The sequence below is a fragment of the Solanum lycopersicum genome, chromosome 8 (genome assembly GCF_036512215.1).
Source record: "Solanum lycopersicum chromosome 8, SLM_r2.1".
NCBI classification, from domain to species: Eukaryota; Viridiplantae; Streptophyta; class Magnoliopsida; order Solanales; family Solanaceae; genus Solanum; species Solanum lycopersicum.
Genome location: NC_090807.1, coordinates 62,832,636 through 62,859,997, shown reverse-complemented (window position 1 = coordinate 62,859,997; position 27,362 = coordinate 62,832,636). Strand labels below are relative to the sequence as shown.

The 27,362-nt window shown below is 31.9% G+C and overlaps 3 protein-coding genes across 4 annotated transcripts; 2 read left to right on the top strand and 1 right to left on the bottom strand.

Annotated features, from left to right (window-relative positions):
• Positions 1-403: 403 nt before the first annotated feature.
• Positions 404-5,233, bottom strand: LOC101246651 (cinnamoyl-CoA reductase-like SNL6). 2 transcript variants are annotated; one of them, XM_069288563.1, is made up of 7 exons: positions 5,079-5,233; positions 4,793-4,950; positions 3,321-3,357; positions 2,972-3,150; positions 2,477-2,677; positions 1,335-1,666; positions 404-744 (listed from the first exon to the last, which is right to left on the bottom strand). In XM_069288563.1, the coding sequence occupies exons 1-7, from the start codon at positions 5,218-5,220 to the stop codon at positions 618-620; spliced, it is 1,176 nt and encodes a 391-aa protein (XP_069144664.1). In that variant the 5' UTR covers positions 5,221-5,233; the 3' UTR covers positions 404-617. The 2 variants fall into 2 exon arrangements, with proteins under 2 accessions (XP_069144664.1, XP_004245905.1); XM_004245857.4 differs by lacking the exons at positions 2,972-3,150; positions 3,321-3,357.
• Positions 5,234-8,050: 2,817 nt separating this feature from the next.
• On the top strand, positions 8,051-18,002 carry LOC101247147 (uncharacterized). Its single transcript, XM_004245859.4, has 3 exons — positions 8,051-8,691; positions 17,373-17,458; positions 17,621-18,002. The coding sequence occupies exons 1-3, from the start codon at positions 8,238-8,240 to the stop codon at positions 17,750-17,752; spliced, it is 672 nt and encodes a 223-aa protein (XP_004245907.1). The 5' UTR covers positions 8,051-8,237; the 3' UTR covers positions 17,753-18,002.
• Positions 18,003-24,871: 6,869 nt separating this feature from the next.
• On the top strand, positions 24,872-26,543 carry LOC101247449 (uncharacterized). Its single transcript, XM_004245860.5, has 3 exons — positions 24,872-25,688; positions 25,774-25,946; positions 26,025-26,543. Exons 1-3 carry the CDS (start codon positions 25,071-25,073, stop codon positions 26,140-26,142), a joined length of 909 nt encoding a protein of 302 aa, XP_004245908.1. The 5' UTR covers positions 24,872-25,070; the 3' UTR covers positions 26,143-26,543.
• The last annotated feature ends 819 nt before the right edge of the window (positions 26,544-27,362 follow it).

The following is a 27,362-nucleotide window of genomic DNA, read 5'->3' as shown; positions in this document are numbered from 1 at the left end:
TATAGTAATTATTGTTATTAAGATAAATATGTGTTAAATTATGGTACACTAACGTGGAAAAAGTTGGTTTATTATTCTATGGTTATGAAGGAAGTTCTAGAGAGAGTTCCATGTTATGAGGAAATGTGAGATATTAAATATGTATAGTAGTGTATGGTTTTTCTACCATTAGTTTATAGTAATTATTCGTTTATTCATCTTAAAATAAGTGTTTTTAAATTAAATTTATCTTAAAATAAATATCATTTTAAAAATTTAAGATAGAATAATGACAAAAAACTACTTTTTCTTATAATATTGTCCAATTCTCAAGATACATCTTATTTATTAAGTAGTTGATATTCCATTATTTTTTAAATGGGTGCTAATTAAATAGATTTGCACTTAAAAGCAACAACTACAATTTGCAAAATTTTATCACATGGAGCTTTTAAATTATTGCTTTACTAATGTTGACATTTGCACATCAACATAATTACATGCCATTTTTTGGGCTTATTTCCTTTCTATTTTTCTTTCTTTTGGGTGAAATATTGTTGTCGAATTTAATAACCTTGGAAAATAATTTCTAAGCATGGAGAGGTTACCAATCAATTCATAATGCTTAAATGAATTAATTATGTTGACATTTTCATAAGCACTCCTCTTGATTTGCCATTAATCTGTGGCTGACATTCAATCATAAGTTTGTTCAACTTCTTGTTGCTAATCCTCTCTTGAATTATCCTTGTGTCACTCTCCATACTATCAAATCAAAAAGAAAAATTTTATGAGATCCATATCACCTCAATTATCATAGACAACAACGTTTATATTCAAGAATTGCGTTCAAAAGATCATCACCAAGATATTAATGATTTACAAATTTTTGAAAGAGATTATATATAGTGACGGTTCAAACAATAAAATGTAAAAAATCTTTAAAGCATATATACGGTGTAATTTCATAAATGAGATTTACAGAGATCGAGGTACGGAGACCTTACAGTACTTCTATCTTTATAAAATAGATATTTTCGATACATCCTCAGCACACATGCTTGATAGATAAAAAAAAATTTGAAACATGGAGCAAGATATGTTGATAGCAAGATACAAATCATAACTTTAAAAAAAAACTTAGAATTTCGTACTTCCATAAAGACAGACACATTTCTATGTTTAGTATTAATAATTTAAGTTTGCAATGTCGATTTTATTTTTTATGAAATTATTTATAGTCATACAAATATTTATAACTTATTTCAGATCACAAATTTTTTTTATTTTCTTAAGTATCGTATTAAGATAAATTATATCACATAAATTGAAACGAAGTGAATAGATTATAGTACCTTTGAGGTGAAGAAGGCATAGGGGATAACATGTTGGCAAGTTTAAGAGCATCTTCAGTTTGATTAATAATGTGATTAAAGCATAAATAGCGTCCATAAGTTGAAATTTGTTCATAAACACAAATGTGGGCCTCCACCAAGAAATCAAGATCAACGGTCACAAATACTCCATCTTCATACATCTCAGCAGCTCCTTTAAGATATGGATTTTTGATCGTTAGATCAGGACCCATTAATAATCCTGCGTTGACTGATACCATGTTGACTCCTCTGTCCATAGCCAATGCCCATGCTGTCTTCTCTGCTAGTGTTTTTGACAATGCATGCCATAGCTATCCATTTTCATCGAAAGTAAAATTCAGTATCATCGCACAAGTAAAGTCCGAAAGGATTAGCATATGCATATCGAAAAAATTATTATCGATGCTTTTGTGTATGATCTTACAAGTGAGATTTGAAAAAAATATAGTGTGCGTATTCTTATTTTTTGAAATAAATAAGTTGTTATCGATATATTTGGATATGTTACATCAAAGTAATTTATGCTAACATATTGTGTAATTAGGTTTACTACCTAATTAATTACCTTTACCCTTTCTGTTCTATTTTACGTGGTTTAATTTGTAACATGAAAGTCAAATCAATTAATTTTTTGAGACAAGTCGGATATAAATTTTTTTTTTCAAAAATAAAATCCATATTTTCAAAAAAAAATAGGAAAATATATTACGATTCAGTAATATACATAGTTAATATTTTAAAAAATGGTAATAAATAAATAATAAATAAATCATTTTACTCTTCAAATAGTAGACATGATACAAAAGTGTGACAGAGGGAGTAACATGCTTTAATTAATTTATCACTTTAACCATAATAATTAATATTATTTGAACTTTAAGCATGCATTAGATGTGCGCATTTAATAATTCGCATATTTAAACAGTAATTTATACGAAAGTCTTCTTGAACATCATGCACAAGTAGTAGTATTCACGATACACAAACTTTTAATTAATTCAATTAGGTACTAACTGACTTGAATAATTTTAAATTTCAAATATCATTATTTTAAAAATTAAAATTAACTTATTTTAAATTTTATAATAAAATATAATCAAACGTCTATTTATAATATGTACCTTGAATTTACGACAAACGTTGATATCACTCCAATGTCTTTCATCAAGAAGCATGGATGCAGAGTTTTGATCATTTTCATGATGTCCCCAAATAATTGCAGTTGCTGAGGAAGTAAACACAACTTTTTCAATAGTGTCTGTTTGTGCACATGCTTCCACTACATTATGTGCTGCCCTCACCTCCACTTCTCCAATATATTCCTGACACGGAGTAAAAAAAATTATTTCTGATATATTATCGATTTGATTCGATTGAAAAGTTTCTAACATAGGAGGTTAGAAAGGAGTTGATAAGTCAACACCCTAGTTTCATATGTTAACAATGTTATCAATCATTCAAACACAAACAAAAAGAGTGTTGCATTTGATAGTCTGTCTTATATTTAAGTTATAATTAATTTTACTTTTTAATGGACGATTGTAACTTTTTACGTGACCTAACATAGAAATTAAAACTCGAAACACAAATTAAATCTTAATCAAGAGTAATCGTACATCATAAGTGGAATGATCACGAGGAGGTTCAAAGGAATAGAAGAGAGCACAACAACCCTTCAAAGCATCAACAATACTATGATAATCAAAAGGATCCGATCGAAAAATCTTTAATTTCTTCATCTTGTCATCACCATCATCATCACATTCAAGTTCGTCCAAGAACAACGATGATTCGCCTAATATGAGAGTAGGAAAGGAAGTAAACGAGTTAATTTCTCATATTGTCACTCAAGTAATAGTCGTCCTCTGAGACAATAACTATCACTTGAATACTGACTATCTGAGAAATCAATCTGGAAAAAAACTAATGAATAGGAAAAGGGGAAATTCAAAGAGAAGTTCTAACCATAATTTTGAAGGGCTGCATGAACAGTATATCCTCTCTGAAGAAGACATTTAACAAGTTTTGAACCTAAACAACTCGAGGCATCCATTACACATATTGTACTATTCATGTTGAAATTGCTCTCAATTAGGAGTACATAAAATTCAAAAAAAAATAAAATAGAGCGTTTGATCTATTGATTGGATATTTGTTATATAAAGAGAGATCAATTGGGATGTGAAGAGTTCATTAAGTCAAAGGACTTTGTATAAAGCTACCTAGCATCTATATATACAACAAAAAGGTATTAGTTGTAGGACCCAAATAATAATGAATGAGACTCTAAATTAAGCGTGTTGAGTTGAAGTTCTCTAAACTTAAAGTCTTCGTTGTTAGAGGGAAACTTTACTCTAATGTGAGATTTTTTGACGCTAATTTAAATTTAGTTGGACTTTAATGTTTTAATGAGGGTGCTAAACACCGATAAAAAAAGACACTAATATACTTATTCTATACCATAATTAAATTTCAATTTCTTTTCTTAAAAGATATAATTAACACTAAATTTTTCTTGCATGCATGTGTAGGTGGGGTGACCAATTAGCTAGGCAGGCTTGTTGAGCTTTCCAGGGTGTATTTTGAATTATTAGGAGACGATGTGGGGATAAACATTAATTACAAACCTAATTAAATATGTATAATAATAAAAATCATACCTTAATTTCATTATTTAGTGGTTTGGGTTATCAAATAAACTTAGGCACTTGGAAAGAACGTAATATAAATCTGTCCTTTATAAATTTATTTATAATTTTTAAAAATGAAATCTTCATTTTTATACCCGTAAGATTCAATTTATATCTAACTATACTAAGGTTTCGACATCGCGTCCCATCGATAGCTGACACATTGATTAATTGGGGTACGCTTTGATATAAAAAGTTCCTATAATATTATCAAAAAGCCACTATAGTCCGTTATATAACCAACTCATAATCAAACAAAAGAGACCCATTCTTGATAAGTCAATGGAGTTAATTGAATATTTCGAATATCTCAACTACTTCACGCAAATTGTTTGTAGAATTTTCTAGCTAAGTTAACATATTTTTTCAATTTCGTATTGTTTGATTCATATAGTAGTAAAAATTTAGATCGTCAACTGATCTACTGAGAAAAAAAAGTCTTCATGATTGGTCTTCTATCTCACGTGTGCTATAGCAATTAATTGCCTAAAACAACGTATGTTAATTAATCTTGATATTTCTAATTTCTCTTTTCTTTCTTTTTCCTACTTTTGGCCAACAACTAAAATTAATATCATACTATAGTTTAATCAAGCATTTATACACCGCACATAAGATTGTGAGTCACATTAAATATAAGATTTATAATCTATGGTATCTACTATAAGATATAAAGGTGATAATTGATATGGACATAAAAAAAAAATTAAGCTAACGTGCATATAATTAACTAAAGCATATACGTACATCATAAGTGCATGATTGGTCCTTTGGAGGTTCGAAGGAGTAAAACAAGCCAGAACATCCCTTTAGAGCATCAATTATACTATGATAATCAAAAGGGTCCAAATGAAAATTCTTTAGTCTCTTCATGTCACATGCATCCAAGAACTCACCATGACCACCTAATTATAAAAAAAAAAAAAAATTAATTAATGAATCATCGGTAAGAAGGGTTGCTCAGATGGTAAGCAGGTTCGAGTTATTAAAAAAAGGAAATTCCTAGGGAGGGATAAAAGTAAGAAAAAAGAACCATTATGAATATTTTGAATAGCAGCATGAACCGTGTAACCATTTGTGAGTAGTCTCTTGACTAAGCTCGAGCCGAGACGAGTCGAGGCATCCATGACACAGACAGTGTTGGAGACGGAGTCAAAATTAGAAGTCGGAGCCATTGTTGTGTTTATGCTTTAAAAAAAAAAGAGAGAGAAGAAATAAGGATAAGTTGAACAAAGATATGTATATATAGGGGAACTAACAAGTTTATAAGCCAGAGAAGCATTCAAAGATCGTTGGTGTTACCTACCCGTGGATTCAAGATTTAAGCTCTATGAAATTTATTTTTTAATATTATGGTATCAAATCTATTATTTTGCAATTTTAGTTAATTATTATACGTAACTTATCTTTTTTCGTTTCAATTTGTTTATCATACTTCCCTTTTTGATTTGTTTAAAAAAGAATGCCTCTTTTTTTGACAACTCTTTATTTATAATTTTTCACATGACATGTTAAATCATAAGACTAAAGGATATTTTGATACATTCAACATATCTGTAGTTTAAGATTACATTATTAAAAAATTCTTCTTTATTTAAACTATATATCAAGTTATAACCAGACAAAAAATTTTAGCTCGGACACAGCCCCTTAATAAAATTACTCATTCCTAGAAAATAAATAGTACTTCACTTGCTTATCCTTGATAAATCACTTGAAAAAGATGTAACCCTTTCATAAAGTTATATCGAAAATATTAAATTAAGATGAATTCGATAAAGTTGGTTTGTGGTAGTTGGCAAGTTAGCAAATAATGACCAAAATTGGAGAAAGATATCATACATAAGTATTATGGAGTTTGGTTTGGTGAGAGGGAAAACCTCAGCACCACAAGAAACACCTACCAAAGCATCGTCTTTGTATTCTCTCCCTAACTTTTTGTTGTACACATAAATCATCGTCAAATGAGTAATGTAAATATTTTTAGTTTTTAATTTATGTGTCACGTTTTTATATTTGATATATTGTGTAAGAAAATGTTATACTTTTTTTGTTGATTATAAATAATTTATTTTTAATAAAATAAATAACTTATGATCACATAAATATTTATGACTTAAATTTAGATAATATAAGTTTCAAAAACTTCAAATTATTTCTTAATTTTTTTAACTTTTTCATTCTTTTATAGTTTGTTTTCTGTCCCCTTAATGCTCTCACTAGAACTACAAGCTTGAGTTACCGGCATCGGTCCGGTACCATTCCGGTCTGATTCAATTTCGGTTAATTATTTTTATGAATTAATTCATATTGAATTGATATCTTTTAATTTGTGTCATTATTTTATTCTTATTTTTATTTAATTTTTTAAAATTACAAACTTAAGTTATTGAAATTACAAGGAATAAATATAACTTATAAATTATAAAAACACATTAATAAGTAATAACTTATAAACTTCAAAAGAATAAAATCTTAAAAACTAAGCTCAAAAACATTAATAAAAAACTTTATTAAACTTGATATGTAAAACTTTAAAAGTATCTTTAAAATAAATTTAAGTAAAATTACATTATAAATTTCAAAACTATTAATTTAAATTTTTTTTAAAAAAATATTCATATTTTCGTAATCCAAAAAATCAAAATAAGTAAAATTTTTTTATCATTTTCTGAAATAGCTAAATGTGTCGTCCCGTTTATTCCATTCCGTTTCATTTCGGTCCGTTTCGATTCCATCCTGGTATATAAGGGGACGAAACAGAACCGAGCATCCGTCCCGATAATTCCACTCTATTTCATTTCGAAACCGCAACAAATCAGTCAAAACGTCGCATTTCAATTCGTTCTGATCCGATAGTTCTGTTCCGATCGGGTCCTTTGCCCTGTCTTAATTCACTTTAAGACAACTTGAGTCCTAAATAGCAATCTTTACTTACAAATGATCATAATTTCAAAACCTATTTAGAATATAATACATTCGAGTGGTGTAAATCTTGCTTTTTTCTTGACATTATTTTGAGATATGCAAAGATTAAAAAAAAACACAATTTATAACACTCTCTAATCTTGCTCCTTTCTAGACACTATTTTGAGGAAGGAGCAGATCAATGTATAACAATTTATTGATGAGACATCTATTAGAGGCGAAGGATGATAAGAGAAATTTGTTACACTTAATTCAACCCGACCATCAAAGAATTGTTTCATTGTGTCTATTACTTTATTTCTGTTATACAAGTCGAATCACGATATAACTGAAATTTAAAACATCAAAGACATTTGTATACATATATATATATATATATATATAAAAATTTAAGGTTTCAAGTTAACTGATATAGTTCAATAACATATACTTTCTCTTCGAAAATACACGAAAATTAAAAGATGATTTTTTTTAATGTTAGAAATAAAATATAGGAGAGCCACATGATGGGTTCAAATACATACAAAAAAAAATAAAATCAAGGACAAGATCTAAGCAAAAAGAGAAGAGAAAGTTAAACAGTTGTATAAGGTTTTTTTCAATGAACCAAAACAATGCACTTCTTTTAGTATCATATATTAATTCAAACTATCATTTTATTTAGTTGGACAACCCAGCAACAAAATAACAGAAAATGTGAAAGAGTGAAAAAATTACTAAACAAGGGAGGTTAAAAACAGAATGTTCCAGTCGAAAAACAACGCTTATAGCTGAGCTATTAGCGCTAAAACAGAGTATACATACATTGCAACGTATAAATCAAAGTTTTAATCTCACTTCTCTCATTGAAAAAACCAAATGAAAATGTTAGGCTCTTTATGTTTTTCTTTTGTTCTACAAATTTTATATCGATTCTTTGATTTTTAGGAATTAATCTAAATAACGAAATGATAGAATCATCAACATATAACTGTAAAGTCAAGCATGATTAGGCATTTTTAACAAGAAATTGCTAGCCACACAATCACACATAATAAAATTGTAGATTATAAATGAGTGATATCTAATGAATGTCTGTGAAGCATCCGTTGATACCACGCATAATAAAATTGCTAGCCACACAACCATGTAAAATAAGATAGAAATAGAGTAAATTTTATGACGATAAACTGAAATGACCAGAATATTCTCAGCTAATAATTTTCCCTTGCCTAGTCTTCTAAAATAGTAGAGAATAGAAAGAAAATTCTGTACAAAAATTAAAATGACTTCAACAGAAAACAATGGTGCTTCTAGCCACCCCTCCACTACCGGCGCCACCGTTGTCGACGGCATAAACGCTGGCCTTCTTATTTCAACCACCGAGACCATACGTTTGTTTCTCGCCGGAGCTTCCGCGGGAGTTGAACTCTCCGATGACCTGAGAGAACTCGCGTCTTCCCTTTCTGATCATCCCACGGTACCATACAAACATCTGAGGTCGGTTTGGATTGGGTCTAACCCTTCAACGCGACCTGATCTGATGGGCTTGTTATCCGGATCCAATTTCGTCTTCTGCAGTCCAAAACCTAGAGAGAAAAGTGAGGAACTCAAAGCTCGGTTGAAGAAACTAGAAGAAGCGTCGGAGAGGAAGGCGTATGATGAATTGGTGAAGGATATTACTCCTAGGAAACCTGTGGATGAACCTTTTTCCTCTTATAAAGATCAAATGGGCTTTGGTGAGTCTCTCTCTTTTGCATATTATAATGATCTATTGGCATTATTGAAGTTGTATTTCCTAGTTACAATTTTATTGACATAGTATTGGAATGGAATCAGTCTGAATTGAACAGAATGATTCATAACACCAATTAGTATGAATTAAGGCCATAGTTGATTGATATTGATTACTTCGATTGGAATCAATTATTGAGGTGAGAATTGAAATTTTATTTAAATAGAAGTGAGTTCAAAAAGCTAATTTTTTGGAAAAATTTGAACTTTCTCATTCCAGTAATATATACAACAGCAGCAGCAACAACAACATACCAAATGTAGTCCTATAAGTGGTGTCTGGGAAGGGTAGTGTGTAAGCAACCTTACCCCTTGAGTTATATTCAGTTTCCCCCACTCCTAAGCTAAGTAATGAGCAAGAAAGACGAATGCCAAATTTACATAGTAATAGTAAGCAGTAGCGAGAACAGGAAAGGTATAATTGCATCCGTCCTTCCAATCAAGCAAGAGACCAATGATTGCCATCAAAGCAAGTGTATAGACTATAGACTTTCAGGATCAGGTGGGAACTTGACAGGTAGAGAGGTTGTTTCTTGGCCTAAGACACAATATATATATATACATATATATCTATAGCAAAGGTTCAAATTAGGACAGTTTAAAGTGGGAGTTAGAGTAGTTTTAACTGTGTGATATAAATCATAATATGATGGCAAGAGCATTAGCATGGGTTAGTCAAAAGCTTCAGTTGAAAAGGAGTGATTTCTGATACACTTCATCATCTTCAGAATCTGATGAGGTGAAGTTGGTTAAGACTCACTTATGTCTACACACACATATGTAAACATCTCCCTTTATAGGACAACAAAGAAAAGATTGTCTGGAACAACTCTCTAGGTTTCAGACCCAGGAGTTGACTTCAGTTTTTTCCTGTCAAAGGCTTGCGTGATGGCGTGGTTAAGCTCTGAAACTAGATGGAAAGCAGTCTGATTACATTTCTCTCTTGCACTGCTCTTTAGTTCAGATAGGTGCTGAGGGATGCGTTTGATCACGCATGGATCTTTCATGAAACGAGCATCACTAAACAATAACTATTTCACTTAATTATACAGTCCCATATCTTTGTGTATAATTGTTTTTGTGTTTGCAGTTATTGTTCTTTGATTGCATTTATATTTAAATTTGCACCTTTCTTCATCAAATCATCATTTTTCTTTGCGCTTTGCACTTAAATACCAACAGACTGCTCCTTTTCTTTTTCCGCCTTTGATAACATTGCTTCCTACATGAGCATTTAGAACATGTATTTCAAAGGTATAATTCCATGGGCTGTTTTGGTTGGAAAAGATGTGGATCAATCTTCCAAGAGATTTCTTGCTAGGCTACTCTTTGATTTGCTTAATAAATAACCTCATGGTATAAGTAACAAAGTAAGTTTGAATAAGTGTGTCTGTTGGGATTCATCAGAAACAGCCTCTCTATCCCACAAAAGTAGGGGTGTAAGGTCTGCATACTTCCTACCCTCCCCGGATCCCACTTGTGGGACTACATTGGGTATGTTGTTGTTGTATCTGTTGGAGAGATTGGGAATTATAGCTTGTAAATGTTCTTCTGAAGATTTTTTTTTTTGGACAAAAAATGCTCTTCTGAAGGTTTTGCAAGCCTCATATGATAGATTATAGGAAAAACGTCTTTATACATTTGACAGTGTGTTGCCGAAAAAAGATAGAGTTGGAGATAATTTTAGTATCTAGGCATGATTCATAATCAGACTTGTTGTTTCGCATGCCAGCCTTGTTTTAACCGCTAAGTTTCTCTAGACTTTTAGTTAACTTTTTGCCATTAAGCAGTTCGTTCTTGGAGGCAAAAATCATACAGAAATTAGTGATGTTTTGCTGAAAATTAGAGGATCCTATATCACTATCTGCCATGCAAACTTCAATATCTTCAAAAGTCTAGTTTTACCAGACATATGAGAGATTGATTTTTGATTAGTGAGGTCATCTTGTTCTCTTGTTCTTGTCATGTGCATTTCTAGGGAATATCATTTAGGAGATCTGATTAGGGTTCCAAGTGTTTCTTGCCTCTGCATATTTATACAACACTTTGGTAACATGAGCTGAGCCTTGTTTCGTTAGATTTTTCGTTGTATATACAGAATAACTTGTTACTTCCTTGGTGTTTGACGTGGACATGGAGGTTGATATTTTAATTTGACTTTTACATATTGTATTTGTGATTGCTAAGGAAAATATTAAAGTAATGGTTAAAAGGTTTGTTTGATAATGAACCATGCTATCTATTATTAAACTTTGAACAGATGTGAAGGTTTTTTTAATAATTAAACTGCCTCCTTTGATCATTGATGAGCAAACATTACAAGCTTGAGTTTGGCATACCAAACTGATTACATGAGCATAGAGTAGAGACAAAGCAGTTTGTTCCACTAAGTTAACAGTTAGCTAATCCTAAACTAACTGTAGCTCTAGTAGAAATGCAGAGGTCCAGGGGGGTCGTATACAATAGTTGTGCTGGTTTAAAAGTTTTGTATCCGAAGGTAGGAAAATCCCATCTGTCCATATTAACTAGACCCTCAAAATGTCTAGGAAGTTCCGAGAAGGAGTTGAAGACATGTACCCCACCAAACCATGACTGAGGGCTGCTAGTTTATCAGCAGGTTTGTTAGCCTCCCTAAAACAATGACTGATATTAAAACCATGGTAATCAACTAACTTCTGAATCTCCTGAATCTGGTTCTCAAGTGCCCAAGGAGGTCTCCATTCCTTTTTTATCCATATAGTCAACAACATGTAGTCTGTCTCTCCCCATACAATGTCGTAGCCTCTGTTCTTACACCAGTTGAGCCCAAATAGCTTTGCGGCTGTTTCTGCCATGTTGCTTGTGCCTTGACCGAGATTGATCGAATAGGCAAAAATTAGAAAGCCTTGATTATCTTGAATTATTCCGCCTCCTCCACAATTTCCTTGAAGGCAACTCCCATCACTATTGAGTCTTACTATCAGTGTAGGTGGTTTGAGCCATCTAAACATGATGTCCTTTGTTGGATTTCAGCTTCAAATATTTGGCATATGCTACCCCATGTTGCTCCAATTCTGGCCTTGCTAAACTGGAACCTTGTAACCTGCAAGATAGTAAAATGACATTAGTTTTTGTTCGATAGAGTGAAGGGTTATCATCCTCAAACTTGCTACTACATCTTGTTCTCCAGAATCCCCAACAAATAACGGCGGGTAGAGTTTTAGCAATGAAAGCAGCTATGGGGTTGCGAGTCCTTAAATTCCACCAATTTATCAAAAGCATCATCAGAGATATGTTCCTATAATTAATTCCCAGCGGACCCGCAAAATTATTTCACACTCTCTTGGCATGATCACCTTGACAAAAAAAGATGATCTACCGTCTCAATTATATTGATTCTGTTAACATCATCACAACTGTGGCATCCTCGGGGAATATTGATGCCTAATCTTGCCACTTTATCATCAGTAGATAATTTATCATTAATCGCTCTCCAAGTGAGAAAAGACATTTTAAAAGTAATGTCGCTGCTCCAAACATTATTGGAGATGTTCTGATTGTTTTTTTCCTGATGTTGCTCCAAGCCGAACAAATGCTGAATAGTCCGGTAGTAGTCTAGGTCCCAATAGTCGTATCATCTTCATTGTTGCCAAGAACAATTCCAAGGCTAATAATCTTGTTTTTTAGCTCCACATTGGGTTGAGTTTGAAGACTATTCCACTCCCAAGAACCATTCTTAAGAATAGAATTGAGCTTGATTTGAGTATGACCATTTACATTAGAGGTGATCAGATAGAGAGGTCCTAAGTTGGACCAATTATCAAACGAAAAGGATACATCATCTGTTCCTAGTTTCCACAGAATATACTCTTCAGTGTTGTTCTTGATTTCTTGAAGAGCTTTCCAACAGTGAGAACTTCCTTTGGCTAATTGAACACTGATCGGATGTTGGTCAACGAAGTATTTAGCACACATGAATTCTCTCCAAAGAGAGTTAGAAGTTCTAATATTCCACCATTGTTTAGCCTTAAATGCATTACATATGTCATTGATCCTTCTGAAGTTTACTCCTCCTTCATCATAAGGGTAACATAAGTTATCCCAAGAGATCCAGTGATGTTTCCCCCTGTATCTTGGCCAGACCAAAAAAACCTAGCTATGCATTTTTCAATCAGCTCCATGGTCCCTTTGGTTGGGTTGACAGCACTTGAGAGATGGATAGGAATAGCTAGTAGAACATGCCTGATAAGAGTGGCTCTTCCTCTGGTAAAAAGGAATTTAGTGTGCCAACCCTTGATTCTATTAATGACCTTGTTAACAATATCCGAATAGTAGCTGATGTTTTTCTTACCGGTAATAAGGGACATCCTTGGTACGTAGTAGGAAACTCTTTATACCTCATCCCTGTGATAATCTTTAGTCTGTTGATGGCAGACAGACCACTTCTAAATTCATGGAAAAACAGCTTTTGTTCTTGTTGATGAGTTGACCGGAAACTTTCTCATACTTGTTCAGAGTCTTTAAGAATCAGCTGGAGAGATCTTTTACTCCAGTTGCAGAAAAAAATGGTGTCATCTGCAAATGTGAGATGATTGATACTAGGGCCTCTATTGTTCATGTAAAAACCTTTATAACCAGGAGAGTCCTGTAAACCATCTAACATTTGAGATAGAAGCTCGACACTAAGGATAAAGAGACTAGGGGATAAAGGATCACCCTGTCTCAAGCCCCTAGTCGATTTGAAGAAACCGTGTCTTTCACCACTCACAATAACAGAGTCTTGAAGTACGTCACTGCTCCTTCAGCAATAGCATTATTACCTTGTAGCCACTGATTTTCATCATCCTTGGTTTTTCTGATATTAAGCCTTTTTCTGTTGTCTTCGATAATGCTCTGAAAGTAGGCCGTATTAGCATCACCCTTCTCAAGCCATTTGACCCTAGCTTTTTGTCTAAGGATGGAGTCTTGCAACTTGATATACCTCATGTATTCTGCTCTGCATCTTGATAACTCATTTTTATTGTCAGTCGAATTGTTATGGATGCTGATATCTTCAGGAGCCCTTCTCTGAGCTTCCAATCTTTTGGGTTCTTCATAAATGTCTCCAAAGGCATGTCTTGACCAGCTGCTGAGTTTCTTGCAGGTATTCTTAATCTTTTGATGAAGAACATACATAGGGTTCCCTCTTATTTCTTCCTCCCAAATGTTTTGGACAATATTCAGGTAGTCACTATGTTCAGTCCAAATATTGAGAAATCTAAAGTACTTGATGTGTTGGTAACCTCTATATTCATCTTCACCAGCAAAGGAACATGATCTAGAGAGGTGAGTAACACTAGTTGCCTTGTAGACATCAAACCAAGATGAATTATACACCAGTCTATCAAGTCTTTTCCAAATAGTTTTTTGGGGGTCTCTGTTATTGCACCAAGTTTATTTGATTGCATAATAACCTGCATCCTGCAATCCACAAACATTTAGACATTCTATGAATTCGAGACTCTCCTCCATCCTTATGGGGTCTTCCCCCTATTTTTTCATCCCTGGAGCAAATGACATTGAAATCTCCAATTGCACCCCAAGGATCTGAAATAGTGGAAGCAATGTTCTTGAAGTCTGCCCATAATTCCTTTCTCAATTCTTCAGTGCATTGGCATAAACGACAGATAGGAAGAAAACAGGATCAACATCGTGAGCTACTCTGAGTAGTACGTGTTGATCCTTGTCTTGGATAATGTCAACAATAACTTCATTCAACCAGAAGATCCATATTTGTTGGAGCAGTTGTAGTAAGCATTTTGAATGCCTAGTTTTCTTCTAAATTTCTCATTTTCCCACTATCCACCATGGGTTCTTGAAGAGAAATCATAGGAAGTTGAAATTGTTGTAGTAGTAGATTGAGTCTTTCTACGGATCCTTGAGATCCTATCCCTCTAACATTCCATGATAGGGTGTTAATCATTGGAAACTTTTAGGGGAAAGGGTCCCCCCCCCCCCGCGCATAAACACCGACCTTCTTTATCGGTCTTGGTAGAAATTTCAGCAACTTCGGACCCATGAGCTTTGTTATTCCCTATTCCTTCTCCTTGATTTCTAAGTTGTTTGTTTCTAGTTTATTGTTGCCTTGATTGCTTTGGGATGTTGGCATTGTTGACATGTTGTCGCCTACCTCCTTTATTTGGTTTATTGTCGTCTTTAACCTGCTCATTTGCATTAATTATCATTCTGTAAATCCGGGTGGAGGATTCCGCATTTAATTTGGACGTGCCCTTGTTTTTTACAGTGGAACAGAAAAGTGGAATAGTTTCATATTCTATTTTTTGAGCAAAGCTTTCCAATTCCCCTGCTGTGTTCCTGATTTCCACTCTGACCTCATGAATTAAAGGTTGGTGACATGTAAAATAGCATGGGTAACAATGTCGAGCAAAATAGCATGGGTAACACATAATGTTGCAAATGTATTCACCTACTATGTTAGCTCATGAGCCGATTGATGTTGTTCTTTTGGGGCTTATGCCTGACCGTCTGATGCTTTAAAATTTGGCATTTCAAGTTCTTTGCTGTAAGAACCAACATTGGAGTAGGCTTCTTTCTTAACATGGGAATGCACATAGGGGTGATTAGTTCATTGTCTATAACCTCCTGAGGTTTTGGGGCAGAATTGGATCAATAGGTGTTAAATTGTCAATAGAGAATGTTGGAGGGAGAGGGCTTATTTTAGAAAGAAAAAAAAAGAGATGTTGGGTAGAGAGGTAAACTTCCACGACTAATTTATAGAGATAGGTATGAATGGAAAATCTTGAAATTGGGGATAAAGTTTGGGTTTCAACAAGAAGAGAATACATCAAATACCAAGAATATGTGAATGAGTTTCTTTTCATTTTCTGTTCTTCAAATGAGATGCTAAGTTTGATCTACAATTTAAAGGAACTTATGCATTCTTCTCTCGTTGTCAATTCCCTTTTATATGTATAGCAAGTCTTTTCGTAGTTTGGTTGTAATCAACGCCTGTTCCCAGGCTTCAAAGTTGCAGTTTTGTCTGCCTTCCTCAACCCTAAAAAATTGAAAAATGCATGATCACATGCTTGCTGGGTAGAGTATGGTAACTTGTGAATGCTTTTCTTTTTTACTTTTGAAGTTTATGTTTGTGATAGAGAAGAGGAGAGAGATAACTCGTGTTGAATAGATTGATGAATGAGAGCCTTCTATAAAAGGCTATGAAATAAGTAGTAGTGTTTTCCTGATTTTTGGGGATATTAATTGTGAAAATTCATTAAGGATATTGTCTACATTATTTTGTGCAATTATGACTTAGAGATAAACTTTAAAGACATTCAACATATAGTTGCATTAGGTTTCTTGCCTTCCAATGTGTACTCTCAATTTAAGGTGGTGATCGGAACTGGAAAGCTGAGCAGAGTATCTGGAAAAAGTTACAGTATACTGTTAAAGAAGCAGTTATTTCAGTAATATTGTCGTTGAAATGTCAAAAAATATAATTGACTTGGTACCACCAACTAGTATGAATGACCGTGGTCCTATGAATGGAAACTAAGGACATGCATGAAACCAACTTGACTTGATTGTTAACAAACCTAAACATTTCTTTCCTTTCCTTTCAAATAGTCTCTACCGGGTCCGGATTGTAGCTGGATGGTACACCACATTTCGGTTGCTCGTATATCCCTTTGCTATACCAACTTCTCAAAAAGCCCTTGTTACATTTTCGCATTGTCCAATGAATGCCCAGGTAAACTCAAAAACAGTTTCCACGATTTTAAAACTACCGTGGCATGCAAAAACAGGTGGCTTGTATGTTCAGGCTTAATTCAACACAGATTCTGGCACCTCACTAGCTTACCTCTTTTCTGGAGGTTTTCCTGTGTTAAGTATGCTTCATTTGCAACCAACCATGCTACTTTTGGCGGTGCATTTCTTCTCCATTGCTCCTCCATGGCTTGGTATTGGGCCTTCATTCTTCAACAGTCAAAAAACTCATGGTAAGGACTAACAGTGAAAGAACCTGAACTATGCATCTTTGAAAATTCATGTCGTCATTGCTGGACAAGGTTTGAAAATGTTCCAATTATCTAATAAAATATGTTAGCCTGTTCATTACGGTTCTTCTGAAGCTCAAATTCCATTCATTTTAATTTATGTATTCGGCAATTGTTGATTTCACATTCCTCATTAACAACTGGGTACTTGTGGACTTGACCTATTTTCCTTTAGCTGAATGTTAGACACAATAGGGGCTTTGGAGAAAAGGTCCTTTTAATAAAGTTGATGAGTTCTTATTAGAACTTGTTTTCTTGCTTTTTGCCTATTGCTTCTTGTTTTTCTGTTTGTACGCATGTACAATTTTGTTGTGGAAGCGAGTGCTTTCTTTTGTTTCCTCATCTTGCTTCTTTGTAGAGTAGTGCAGCAATTCTTGGGAGAAGTTCCAATACTTACTGATATTTCATGAGTTAATTGAACAATAAAATCAAATCCATTACGTTGCATTCGTATGAAAATATATCACTGGATTTGCTAGTATCAACTGTGAAGTTGATACAGTTGCTACGTCCTGATTTGACCATGCGAGTGAGAGAGTTGGGAATGATCTAGTATCGCTAACTTGTATATCTCTGGTCCTTTGGTGCAGGCTTACATGTTGGTATAGCAATGTTCACTTGCTATCTGATGGGATATTTTACATTCAGGGCCTTATTTAATCACAATCCAGCAATGGTAAGTTCTGAATTTGATTTCCTCGTGATTCTATTTGATACAACCTCTACACGTGGAGCAACACCATCTATATAACCGACCTCTTCTCCCATGCTTTTGTCTACTGTATCTACTTCCTCTGGTTCACTACTCTGTATTGAAGTTTCCTTGCTCTTTCTTCAGAGCGCTGCTGGGGGCATTCTTGGATTGGTCATTGCCATGCTTGTCGAGACACTTCTCTTTATTATTAGAACTTCGAGTCTAGATAAAAAACCGGCTAGAAAAGCCACATCAACGCAGAAGAAGAATCAGTAGGTTTCATCACAAGAAGTTGATTCGTTCTATGTTTCCTTAGAATAGGAATAAATATTTTGGTATTGAACATCTCATTTATTTCTCCTCCTCTGAAATTTTTATGCTGTAAAAATATGTACTTTTTGATTTGTGTAGCTCACTATAGGTTCATTATAAGAGAACTATTGCTCTGCAATGCATAATTATTTCTAATTGGGAAGTTTGTCTTTGGCACTTGTAATACAAGATAATTTTATTGTCTTTCACAGAAGACCATGTGGTTTGTTTTGTACTTCCCGTTCACTTTTATCTGTTCACTATTAAAAATAGATGTTCCTTTTTACTTATTCAGTTTGGAAATCGTAAGATAAGTTGTCACTTAGTTTCTCCTCCATTTATTCCAGATTTACTGAATTTTTTATAATTGAATAGTTTCAAGTTTAAGATGGATGTTTGAAATTTTTTCTATATTTATCTTTTCATTTAGTGACGTATTTATGATTTCATAAAAAGGGCAATAGTGAAAGGAAGTAATTTACTCTTATTAGTAAATATATATTCACTTTCCAAAAATATTAAAATTATAATTTTTGGATATTATTTATTAGACGTGGACGAGTAAAATCGAACGGAGGGAGTACACCATTCACTTGCTTAAATGCAAAAAAAAACAAACAGAAGCGTAAAAATAAATCCAAACATGCACATGGAATGCTTGAATTGCTACTTAATTATGCCTTCAAATTATGTCAAAGGTAACTCAACCTTAATTAAAGTTGTTACATTTGAATTTGGTACTATAACTTTAAAATGAACCTTAGTATTGGGGTATTTTATGTTGTCTCTTTGGTCTCTGTCATGTGAAAGAAAATAATAATGGCCCTTGCTTTAATACATTATTATAGTAGTAGTAGTTTGAATAATTATAATAAGTGGATGTTAATCGTGCCAATACATTTACTATAAGAAAACAAGAAAGTCGTACTTATCATTATAATTATTAAATCTTCTAATCCAAACGAAGACAAATTTGCAATAATTTCTTCATCTATAGGGATATTTGTGTTTATGATATTATATATATTTTATATGAAGTATGACAATTGAATAGGGATTATGAAAGGGAAAAAACAAGATATGGATGAGCTTAGGATATCAAATCAAATTTTGGTGTAAACTAATTCTAAAAGTAGTTAGACGTAAGCTAATTTAACTTTTTTAAGGACAATTTCATGGCTAAAACAAGTGAGAAAAACAGTGCTAATAATCTGTTCCTCTAATCACAATTTTCATTCCTATACAAGGGATTTTCTCCTTCGTTGATTCATTAAATCATCCTCAGACAATAATAATAACGTATTTAGTTTGATTTCACAAATGATACTATAACACAATGCATTGTAACTAAACGAAAGAAGTATTGAAAACATCTATAAACTTAATGCAAATATTAGTTTCATTCCCGATTTATTGACAATCTTAAAAACACCATCTACTTGACTAACTAATCTTAGATACACCCTCGATCACTCCCGATTTTCCATAAGACATAAAAAATGATCTCAAATTCTTTTGTGACATGTAACTCTTAGTAAAAAGCCGAGAGAAACGTTGAAAACACCCCTAAACTTGACGCGAATTTAGGGACGTATTCGACTCATGTTGTAAAATCGAGGGTGTATTTAAATTTCGTTAATATAGTAAAAGGGTAATTTTAAAGATGTCAATAGTTTATGAATAAAACTAATAATCCACACCTAGTTTGGAGGTGTTTTCAATACTTCTCTCTACCTAAATGTAAACTTTTTGTGGCTAAATATTTTAGCTAAAATTATTATTCTTCATGGTATTCGTAGCAAGATATAGCGAGGAAATAACAAAGGCACAAAAAGGAATAGCAAAGCTAAGAAATTAACCTCAAAAAATATGGTTGAACTAGGTCTTAAATTCATATTTATATTTTTAATAGAAAATAAATATCAAATATCGAATAAAAAAGGCATGAAGTTAGAGGGGTTGGGAAACAGATGGAATATTGAGGGCATGTGAAGTAACATGATGGTATTAAAGTGGTCCATAATCCAATATGTTTGTTTACTTAATAAAATCAACAAATAGTAACACAAAAGAATGGGCACATTACATTGCACCATCTCTAAAAGGGACACCCCACTTCATTTCTGCCGTTTATTTTGCTTTTTTCATCTCTGCTTTTTCCAATTTTACTTATTTTACAAAACAAAATAAAAATTGTTACCACTGTTGAGAATTAAATTGTTTCAGTTTGTAATTGATAAGAGAATTATGCGTCTAAAAGAAATTCATAATTTACGCTCTTATAAAATTTCTTCTTGTAACTTCCTTTCATTTTTGTAACGCATTCTAAATATATCTCATTAGACAATTAAGATGTAAAGATAATTGAGAGTTATCTTTTATTCTTTTTTTCTGTTCGACCTATTAGAGACTGATAAAATTTGAATTTATACATTGTAAAGCTTATTTTTGTGGGTAGCGTTTTCAACAAAAAAAAATTTTATTTCTAAAGGTCAAATTATGAACAGAAAAATTTTCAACTATTTCACCAAAACACATGTCGAATGAAGTTTTTCCTAATCCTTAAACCCATGCATGTTGTTAACCAGACCTCGTCTTCATTTTATTCATATAATAGTAGCTTTACCAACTAATAGAATCAGTAAGTGAACCCTCGTAAATAAATCTTAATGACTACTCGATCAAAATATAAAAATAATAATTACGTCTCGATCTCAAAGTATTACACTAATATCAAACACAATAAATAAAAGAATTTAAAATTGGTCCCATGGTGTTAACAAATCCTTATCTTCCATATATATATATATTTCTATTTTTCCTCCTTGCCCATCCATTTTAATTAGTTACCTTATCTATTCGTACTTCCGCATTATAATATCTTATAAAACAATTAATTCTATCAATCTCTTTTGTCATCTTCTCCTACCTTTAATGATTTTCAAATATTTTCTTCACTACATTATACTCGACCCTCATAAATATAAATATATATTTTATTTTACTTATCCATTTATTAAAAAAAAGAGGATTTCATCGCTCTTTCTTATACATCTTTAATCTTAAATAACTATATAAATAGTGACAAAAAAGTGTTACTCAGATCGCCAGCACCTTTTACTTTTAATTTAAAGATTATAAATTTAAATCGTCAAAAAAATAAAAAAGATGAAAACACTAGAGGTTAAAAAAAAGATTAACATAAAGTAATAGTTGTTAAAATAGTGTTTTAAAACATTATCGTTGACATTAATTTATTGAATTATTATAATTAATTTTTCTTTAAAGAAATAAGCTCAAACATGGTTGGTAGAGTAAGTTGTCACTTCCTTAATATGACTACAAACTTGATCTTGTCTATTCCGTTCACTTCAAAATCATATATATATATATATATATATATATATATTATTGTTATTATTATTTTATTTTTTGATACAGACAAGGCAGAGACTTTGCACCCTCCAATCTTATTAAGGGCCCGTTTGGATGGGCTTTTATTTTAGAAGTGCTGAAACTTATTTTTAAAATAAGCAGTTATGCGTTTGGATAAAAGTGCTGAAATTGTTATGTCAAACGTGAAAAGGGAAAAATGGAAGAAAGAAATGTTAGGGTTATATGGGTAATTTGGAGATTGTATAAAAATATTAAGCACAAAAAGATAAAAATGTGGTCAACTTAAAACAGCTTATAAGCTAAAAAAAAAAAAGCACCCCTACCCCAGCTTTTAACTTTTGGCTTAAAATAAGTTTTTTTTAACTTAAAATAAACTGTTTTGAGTATTGCCAAACAGCTAAATAAGTCAAAAACCAGCTTTTAAGTCAGTTTAACCAGCTTTTAAGCTGAGCCAAACAAGCTCTAAGTATCAAAATACTGAGAAAATATATTTATTATACAAGCTGAAAATTAATTATTTTTTTCTAATTCCATTAGAAAAGTGTGCAGAATTATTGAATCTTGGTAATTTTAGTCATTGAGATAGTGTACAATGTATGTTATGTGCTATTTATTCTGATTTACATAGTCGAAAAGAAGTAAAAAATTTAAAATAACATAACAGCACCGTTATAAAAATACTATTTCTTTGGTTTCAATTTTAACACGTAATGTTAAAACAAATGTATATAACTTTTTAAATTTTGTGATTTTAAACTCGTAAGCAGATCGATTTTTAGTAAATGTATACTTTTCTTTGGATAAATAAAAAAAAAATCAAAACACTTAATTAGTAGGTCCAAAATCTGGTCCCATAATGTCAGTAAAGTCCACATTTTCCTTTTATTTAATTTCTATTATATATTATATATTATAGTTCTATTTTAATTGTATTATCTTCTACTCCTACTCCTACTATTTTTGTTATGTTATCTCTGCATTCTATCTTGTTTGCTTATCTATTCGAACATCCACACTAAGTTATATAATTGGTCCTCTCTCTGTATTCTATCTTTGTTGTCCCTCTAAATAAAATTTTCTGAGTAATAAAACTCCAAAATTATTTGAATACGTCTTACTTGTCAATTTATGTGATATATATTACGTAATAATTTATGTGATATATATATAAAATAATTTATATTATGCTATATTAGATATCATGTAAAATTCGTATATTTTACTTATGTATACACGAATTTAGGTGTTTATGTATACACCTTAAAAGTTAAAAAGTATAATTGCAGTACAGACTTTAATAAGAAACTCATTTATATTATGCGTAATTTAACTTTAACTATACTAATTATGAATAAATAAAATTTTAGAATTAATTTTCTTAAAATTGTGCAAAGATCAGTATCATCTTAATATTCTCCAATTAAAGTTAGTTCTTTGTTATAGGGGTATGTTTTAAAATGATCTAATTTCGTTTTTTTATTGCTAATAGGACAGAACCGAAGCAACCCAATCTACATTTTGGGGTAAATATAATAAGGGCAACTTTCACATTAATAAATAAAAAAATTATATTTGTATGTTATAATAAAGTTTGTATAATTACGCTCCATAGCAAATATAGAAACTGTATATTTCGCTAAACATATACAGTTGAAGTAAATTGTATAAAACGAAGTGTATAAAATAAGAAAGGGAAAGACACTTGGGCAGAGAACAGTATAAAAATAAAGTGTATAAAACGAATTGTATTATTATAAGTGTATAGAATAATTATATACAATTTGAATTTGTATAAAGAGAGAAAGACAAAAGAGACTTGACAAGGAATATACAATTGAATCGAATTGTATAAAACGAGAAAGAGAGAAATTAAATACAATTCGAAAATTGTATAAAACGAGAAAGAGAGAAAGGCAAAAGAAACTGGGCAGAGAAGTATTTTTATTGTATAATTATAAGTGTATCGGATGAAAATATATGTACTTACATGTGTATATATAATTTTCTCACGCTTTATACAAACAGAAACGTAATTTATACATTTCGTTTCTGTTTGTATAAGTGAGAAAGGCGAGGGTGGCGAGCGAGATTTAGGAGAGTGGAAGCGAGATCTGGAAGAGGGGAGAGAGGGGAACAAAAATATATGTATTTATACAATTTTCTTTGCTTTATACAATTAAAAACAATTTTTATACACTTGTATTTGTATAAAAAGTGAGGAAGCGAGCAAGAGATTAGAGGAGAGTGGCGAACGAGATACTTGGGAGAGAGGCGTCTAACAATTTTTTGCAAACGTTTGCTATGGAGTACAATTAAATCAAACTCTAGCTACATCATTTATTTTAGGTTATTAGTTTATTATTATATATAATTTTCCCATATAAGAATAGATCATATAATTATTATAAAAAAATAATCACTAAAGCTGTATACTTATATATTTTTCTTAGAAGAAAAATAAAGCTTTTACTATTCTAACAAAAAATTCACAATTATCGGAAAACTTCGACATTTTGATAAGTGAAATTTATATTTTATTTTTAAATTTTCAATCTAATATATATATATATATATATATATATATATATAAAATGGTTAATATACCATTTTTGAAAGTGACATGTCCTACAATTATTTAAAATTTTGAAGCATGGTGCAGTTGGTGGAGAAATAAATAAAAATGTTTTCTTAGGTTCGAGGGTAGGTTCAAAAGAGGTTTTCAATATAAATTAAATACTAGTAAGTTTTTGGTTCTTTAAATTTGTTAAAAATTAACACTTTTAATTATCATCGTAAACTTTCGTAAACTCGATCAATTTAATTTGATTTGATAGAATTATGAATAACAAAACTTAACTATAAACATTAAGAAAATGTTAACAAATTTTAAAATATTCGAACACGAATTATACATTAAAAAGCTCCACATAATTTCAAAATAAATTAAAAGTAACAAATCTATAGAAAAAAAAAAATTTACTTTTATATGTAAGTTTCCGACTTCCGGCTAATATTTTTTTTTTAATTATTAAGTATTATTATTATTTTCACAAATCTAACATCCATTTTCACCAAATTTTTTACAGAAACCAAAAATGTTAATTTTTGGTAAACATAAGACTAAAACTAATGAACTCGATACTTGAGGGATAGTTTTGAATCCATCTATAAATATAAGGGATCATTTATGTAATTTTTCTCGTTGGCGCAATTGACATTATTTTCCATGATGTACCCATCCTATTACTATCCAAATACAGTGAAAAAGACACTGCGTGATTAAGAAATAGCCTAAACTCACTCTAACTAAAATGTATCTTTCACAAAAGCAAAAATTATTTATGTATTATAACATATTAAATTAATTTAAATTATTTAATTAATATTTTATCATAATTCTCGATTTTCGACTTTCTAATAAATTGAATTTGCAACAATCTTGTTACTGTACGAAAATCGTCTTGTTTGATCAAACCACACAAGTAAAGCATAAATCCATAGAAGTAAAGAAACAAACAGCCCAATTTGCCATGGGCAATTAAATCAAGGGGCATACAAAAAAAAAATATAAAGTTCCGTACAATAATTGAACAGTATTTTTTGTCTACGTGGCAACTAGCAAGTCACTGCATCACGCTTTTTACATGACACGTGTAGAAGCTTCCAATTTACCCTCCAAAAAGCTCACTCCGTCGCCGGCTCCACCGTTCTTGCTGTACCCTCTCACGTGCTAACGCCACACGTGTCAATCACTCAACGTTTCTTCTTGTCAACGCCGTCTGCGAATTTAACGGTGCTTGTAAACATATATAATCACTGTCACACCCTTCTACTTTTTCAAAGTTTTCTCACTCAAATAATAAATATAATAAATAGTTGTTTCAGTATGAAAACGGTCCTTTTCCGAACCGGTTCCGGCTCAATTCCGGCGGTTGTTCCCGGTTCTCAGAGAGCAGTCTCTGTTTCCACTCGTGAATCCATCGGTAAAGTGTTTAATGGAGAGAAGAAGAAAGGATGTTCTTCTCCTATGATCTCTCTGTATTCGGAAGTCAATCGTCGCGGTATTCGCCGGGTTTCATCTGACTCCGACGTGATCCGGTCGGGATTTGAAGGTTCGAGTGTAACTAGAAAGTTGAGTAAGATTGGATCGAGGTCATTATCGTCAATAATACCGGAGGAGGATTGCGGTTCTGAACAGAATGAGTTGGAGGTTTTGCGAAGTATTGGATCACTGAGTTTGACGGAAGATCGACGGAGTTACGCTGGAGACTGGCATAGGAACAGTATTCCAGTCGATGAGCTTGGATTTTCCGGCGGTGGAATCGGTTCCACCAAAAACAAAAAGTTTGGCGGCAATGGTGACGGTAGAGATGAGATCGATGCAGATAGTTTAACCGGCGGAAAGTCAGATCCAAGGAAAATTGGAGCCTATTATAAGGAAATGCTGAATTCAGATCCTATGAATCCTCTTCTTCTTAGAAACTACGGCAAGTATTTGCATGAGGTAAGTAGTTTTTCTATATTTATTGAAATTAAAGTAGTAATCTAAGAAGATTTTGTATTGATTTGTTAATTTAACATAATTGAAGGTGGAGAGAGACTTTGTGAAGGCTGAAGAATGCTACGGAAGAGCTATACTTGCAAGTCCTGGTGACGGAGAAGTGCTTTCTCTGTATGGCAAATTAGTTTGGGAGACGCAGCGAGACGAAAACAGAGCCAAATCTTACTTTGATCAAGCTGTTCACGCTTCTCCTAATGACTGGTAAATAGCTTTTTCATAGATCAAATATGGATCTAAGAATATAGAATTTGAAATGAAACTGTTTGTTGTTGATAACAGCACTGTGTTGGGATCATATGCACACTTCATGTGGGAAGCCGAAGGAGACCAAGACGAAGACGAAGACGAAGAAAGAGAAACAGTAGCAGCTGGAGCATCAATGGTTGCAGCTTACTAGCCTGCAGAAAACAGATAAAAAAAAATAAAATTTCTATTAACTATGTTAAGTTCACCTTCGGCTTTGGATGGGAAGCTAGTTGAGAGCTAATTAACTTAATTTAATGTACTTGTAAAATGTGTAAAAAGAACCTAATAAAAGAGGGAGTATGTATTAAACTTAAATTAACTAAAATCAATGTTCTAATTGAAAAAAATGAAGGGGGAAATCTGTAGAAGAGAGTCAAAAGTGAAGAAATAATTATTAAGTATGTCTACAGTTCGAAGTTTTTGGTGTACATGTATTAACTATTATTAGTGCTCTTGATCTTCATGTCTTGTTTCTTTTGAATTTACCATATCGTATCGATGTATTAGAGTTATGATCGAACATTTCATTTATGAAACCAAACTTGAGAGAAACTGTTGTGACATGTTTGGTTGGATTAAGTTAAGAAAAACTATTAACTTTTGACATAGTTAAGCGCGCTTAACACTAACCAGAATTAATATGAATAGAGACCAGTTGAAGGTAGAACTATAAATTCAATTCGACAATACATAGGGAAGAAATACTTAAGTGATAAAAGGAATAAGTATTCCTTCAATCTATGTCCAAAATTTCAGAGATATATTTATACTATATTAAGATTTTATAATCCTCTGAATTTATTTTATTATTAATTTTTTAGGTCTTTTTCAACTTATGTGACACTATTTTATGGGTTCAACGTTGGTTATTCTTTTAAGGCTAGCGTCACGTAGGTCGAAAGAGATGGAAAATTACTTATAAAATAAGTTCAGGAAAATAATAAAATCTTATTATAATATAAGTGTGTCTCTAGAATTTCAGACATAGATTGAGAAGATATATGTGTATTTTTCCAAAATACTTATAATATTTAGTTTCTTGAAAATGCAGGAGTTCTTCCTCACACGAATGGTTAAAATTAGTATATTATTCATATATAAGCAGAGAAATCACTACCTTAAGTTATACAATCTGTCAAAGTTTGGGTGATAAGGAGAAATGATTAGTGAAGAACTATATATCTTGAATAATTAATAGAGTAGATGATATATACTTATCTCATGTTCCGATTTAATAAATTGATATACTTATAGAGTAATCATCAGGATCAATATATGATTTTTTAACAATCATCTTGCGAATTAAGTTCCCAATTTAATCTGTATAGATCAATACAAAAGGTTTAGGATTGAAACTGTCAAACTTATTCT